We start from the raw sequence: 3,906 nt of genomic DNA, 5'->3' as shown, positions 1-3,906 counted from the left end.
ACCCTAAATCAAAGAGACCTGAGTCTTTTTCATGGCAACACAGGGAATGGAAAGTTGGAAATGGTCAGGACATTCCATCCGCTCCAATCATCACATGACGTGGGCTCCAATTTGAACACATGAAAGATAGAAAAAAGAAAATACTCACACGAGGTGAAGTAAAGTAAGAAGAAGAGCTGGCACGAGATGTGTTGCTTGGAGTGTGCCTAAATTCTGCCCCGAAAAGAGGCCTCTACCAACACAGAGAGGAACAGAAAGCACAGGAAAGCGAGACCATGGACGTCGCAAAAGCGGCTCATCCCGAGCAGTATCACTTCATCACGGGAAGCCCCTCGCCCAAGCTGCTAAAGCTGGAGCCTTTCGCTGCCGATATCCTCTAGCCTCCCGGCCAGCCCTCCTCTCCCGGAGAGCCTCTCGCCGCCCACTCCAACGAGCCGCGAGGCGCCAAAAATAAACCCGTACTACCTCTCCGCCTGATCCTCGCGGAGGCGGTCCATGGAGGTTGCCGCGGCGGGAGAGCCGGCGCCCGCGGGCGAGTGGCTGGAGGAGCGCGGCGTGGACACCGTGTACCTCCCCAGGCTGATCGCCGGCGTCATCTCCGGCGCGCTCACCGGCCTCTTCGCTCTCGGTAATTGATTGCTGGCTCCTCCTCCTCTCTCGCGTACTCTCGCCGGCCCGGCCGTTCTTGTTGGGCACACTCCGTCATGGTCCCGAGCATGTGTTCTGAATTCTGATTGGTGCATGCTCTGTGGTGTGTTATTAAGCTGGAGCATTGACTGGAGCCGTCACCGGCGCGCTGGCGGGCAGGGCCTCCGACAGCGGCGTTCTCCGGGGAGCTGGACTGGGAGCGATCGCCGGGGCCGTCCTCTCCATCGAGGTTCTCGAGGCGTCTCGCGCGTACTGGTGCTCGGACCGGCTCGGCACATGCTCCATGGTCAGTAACATTAAGCTTCATCCACCCCCTTGATGCTATCAGATCAGAATTTCAGATTATTTGTTGTGGCAATTAGCTCCATAATGTTTGCCCAAGATGGTATCCGGTGATCCTGTGTATGCATGTACTCTGTTCTCTGCTTGTTGGGCCTGAATGCCTTATGCCACAATCCCAATTGTCTATCGGTAGGTCGTTCTGCTGCTTAGTGTGATCTTTATTTTTAAAATGCCAAGCATTACAGATTTGAAGTTTTATGTTCACGTGTTGTGCCATTTGGTAGAAAAATTGGCCAATTATGTAATTTTTATATCGATACATATCTGCTACCCCTTGTTCTTTTTGGATGCACCACATACGGTCGGGTTTTCCTCCGATTATTTTTCTGCCATATTTTGCTACTAATTTTTGAGTGCCATAACGTAGTGTTCAAAATAGTGTGGGTGTACCTACACCCGAGCTCAACCACATATTTTCCTTAACTGTACTAGGTATCATTATTTGCTAGATCAACACGCCTCTAAGAAAGTTCATGAATTCATTTATTCAGGCAGATTTCATAGAGCAGCTCCTTCATGCCCGGTTTGTGCAACAGCAGCTTGGATCCTCGGCACATATGGCGTACCGTTGGCAGGTCAGTTTCAGTATTATCAACCTTATCGTCCACGACAACGTTTGCCACAGAACGGAGAGCGAAATGGCACCGAACCGATGGCGATGTATACATGAGTGTTGCTTGTCGAGTGTGGTGCATTTGGTGAAGGAATTAAATCAGATTGAATGGCCAGCACTGCAAAAAGGGCGGTGTTGGATTCAGACAATCAATGGCGGTCCCGTCGTGCGTTGTTCCTGCATCTGTACTGAATTTTAGATTTGGTTTTTTCCTTCATCAAACAGCTCAGCATACCGGATTTTGGGCACGATGATGTGTACGACATCTTCGGGGACATTTCATCGAGGGGGCTTTCGAGGGAGGCACTGGAGAAATTACCACACTACGTGGTAGCTGATCAGGTTCAGGCTGAGGCTCAGGGCAAATCGGGTGAAAACATGTCTTGCGCCATCTGTCTACAGGTACAATTATCATAAGAACCTCTCAGTTTGCCCTTCATTTTGTCTAAGGCAAATATTTTTTCCTAAGGAAACGGGGAACAAACCAGTTCATAATTTTCACAGAAGAACCTAAAACACAAGCAGTCGGAAAACAAGATTATGTTGAAGTTAATGTGGCTCCCATAGTTTCATAAAAGGGAGTGAAAATTAAGCTATGTACCATTATGTCATAAATGGTTGTTAGATAGATCACTATCTTGAGACTCCATAGCTGAGTACTTGGTACTTTACCACTAGGTGGTTGTATGTTGATCAGTGTGCTGGAGATCCATAGCAGAGTACCTACCAGTCGACCACTAGGGGGTTGCTACTATTTTCCAGCTGGTTGTCAGTGATGATTTATCTGGTACTAAATCTAAGATGAAACTTTGTGCTAAAGACTAAAGTTCATCGAGTCTTCTGTAACAAAATTCACCTAGTACTTTGAAAACTCACCTAGGACCAAACCGTTTTCTTCACTGTGACATTAAACTGCAATACTATGATTGGGCAATGAATGCAGAGAGGTGCAACAACCACTCCGTTTATGTCCTCGTTAGATTTTTAAAAGCAATTGTCATTATCGGATTTCATACCAATTTTTGCCCGCTACTAAATGCAATGCGGTTGGTATTTGCTTTATGTCGTTTTCCATCATTATCTTTCCTTTTCCATCTGAATAGTGTGATTCCTGATCTTAATAGTATGATTCTTGATCTTGTAGGATATGGTAGCCGGTGAGACGGCGAGAAGGTTGCCCACTTGCTCCCATGCTTTTCATCAGCTCTGCGTGGACAAATGGCTCATTAGCCACGGATCATGCCCTGTGTGTCGGCAACATGTGTAACGTACATAGGTATACATTGCTTACGATCTGAGTTCTCTGCCCCAGGAGTTAGTTGTGTAATATGTCTGCTCCTATACAATGTAGAAAGAGAGGGGAGAGAGAGTATACACACACAGCGTTGTAAATTAGATTAATCTGTCTATTTTACTCCAAGGCTCCAAGCAAGTGGAAATGTACACCTGGTATTTTCTTTTACATTAAGCGCAAATGTAAAGTTGAACAACATGCACGGCTGCCATAGGATGTTTAAATCCACGATTTTGCTGCCTGCTGAGCTCCAGGTTAAAACTGAGGCGGAGAAGAGGTTGAAAGAACTTCTCCGCGAAGAAGAGTTGAAGTGGGCTTTGCGAGCTAAGGTCCGCAAAGTGGTCCAAGGGGACGCGAATACTCAATACTTTCACCTGATTGCCAATGGTAAGCACAGAAAGAAGCGGATCTTTCAACTTGAACAAGATGAGGGCACTATTTTAGGACAGGATAATCTCAAAACATATATTACCGAGTATTATAGGCAGTTATTTGGACCTCCGGAGGATAATTGTGTGTCCCTCGATGAGTCCAGGACTGAGGATGTGCCTCAATTGTCTGCTGCCGATAATGATATCCTGGTTGCCCCGTTCTCAGAGAAGGAGGTGTTTGATGCTATTGCACAAATGAAAAACAATAAGGCTCCCGGACCGGATGGGTTCCCAGTCGAGTTCTATAAAAAGTGCTGGAACATTATTAAGGGGGATTTGCTACCTATGTTTCATGATCTATTCTCTGGACAACTTCAATTATTTCACTTGAATTTTGGAACTATCACATTGCTCCCTAAAAAGATGGATGCTGTGAGAATTGAGCAGTTCAGGCCGATCTGCCTCCTCAATGTTAGTTTCAAAATTTTCACCAAGGTCGGGACTAATAGGCTCACACAGATTGCGCATTCTGTGATGCAACAATCCCAAACTGCTTTCATGCCGGACAGAAACATCCTTGAAGGGGTGGTTGTCCTTCATGAAACGCTCCATGAAATCCACTCCAAAAAATTATATGG

The 3,906-nt window shown here is 46.5% G+C and overlaps 1 protein-coding gene across 1 annotated transcript; it reads left to right on the top strand.

Annotated features, from left to right (window-relative positions):
• The first annotated feature begins 215 nt into the window (after positions 1–215).
• Positions 216–3,093, top strand: LOC123138247 (NEP1-interacting protein-like 2). The gene is made up of 5 exons (XM_044558178.1): positions 216–628; positions 765–934; positions 1,482–1,565; positions 1,829–2,005; positions 2,748–3,093. The coding sequence occupies exons 1-5, from the start codon at positions 496–498 to the stop codon at positions 2,868–2,870; spliced, it is 687 nt and encodes a 228-aa protein (XP_044414113.1). The 5' UTR covers positions 216–495; the 3' UTR covers positions 2,871–3,093.
• The last annotated feature ends 813 nt before the right edge of the window (positions 3,094–3,906 follow it).

Source organism: Triticum aestivum, chromosome 6B (genome assembly GCF_018294505.1).
Source record: "Triticum aestivum cultivar Chinese Spring chromosome 6B, IWGSC CS RefSeq v2.1, whole genome shotgun sequence".
Lineage (NCBI taxonomy): Eukaryota > Viridiplantae > Streptophyta > Magnoliopsida > Poales > Poaceae > Triticum > Triticum aestivum.
This window is presented reverse-complemented; position numbering and strand designations above follow the sequence as displayed.

What these genes read in the sequence shown, in the direction of transcription:
- LOC123138247 (XM_044558178.1), top strand. Translation starts at nt 496, where the DNA reads ATGGAGGTTGCCGCGGCGGGAGAGCCGGCGCCCGCGGGCGAGTGGCTG. An exon ending in ATATGGCGTACCGTTGGCAG is followed by an intron (nt 1,566 to 1,828) that starts GTCAGTTTCAGT and finishes TTCATCAAACAG; the next exon opens with CTCAGCATACCGGATTTTGG. An exon ending in CTTGCGCCATCTGTCTACAG is followed by an intron (nt 2,006 to 2,747) that starts GTACAATTATCA and finishes TTGATCTTGTAG; the next exon opens with GATATGGTAGCCGGTGAGAC.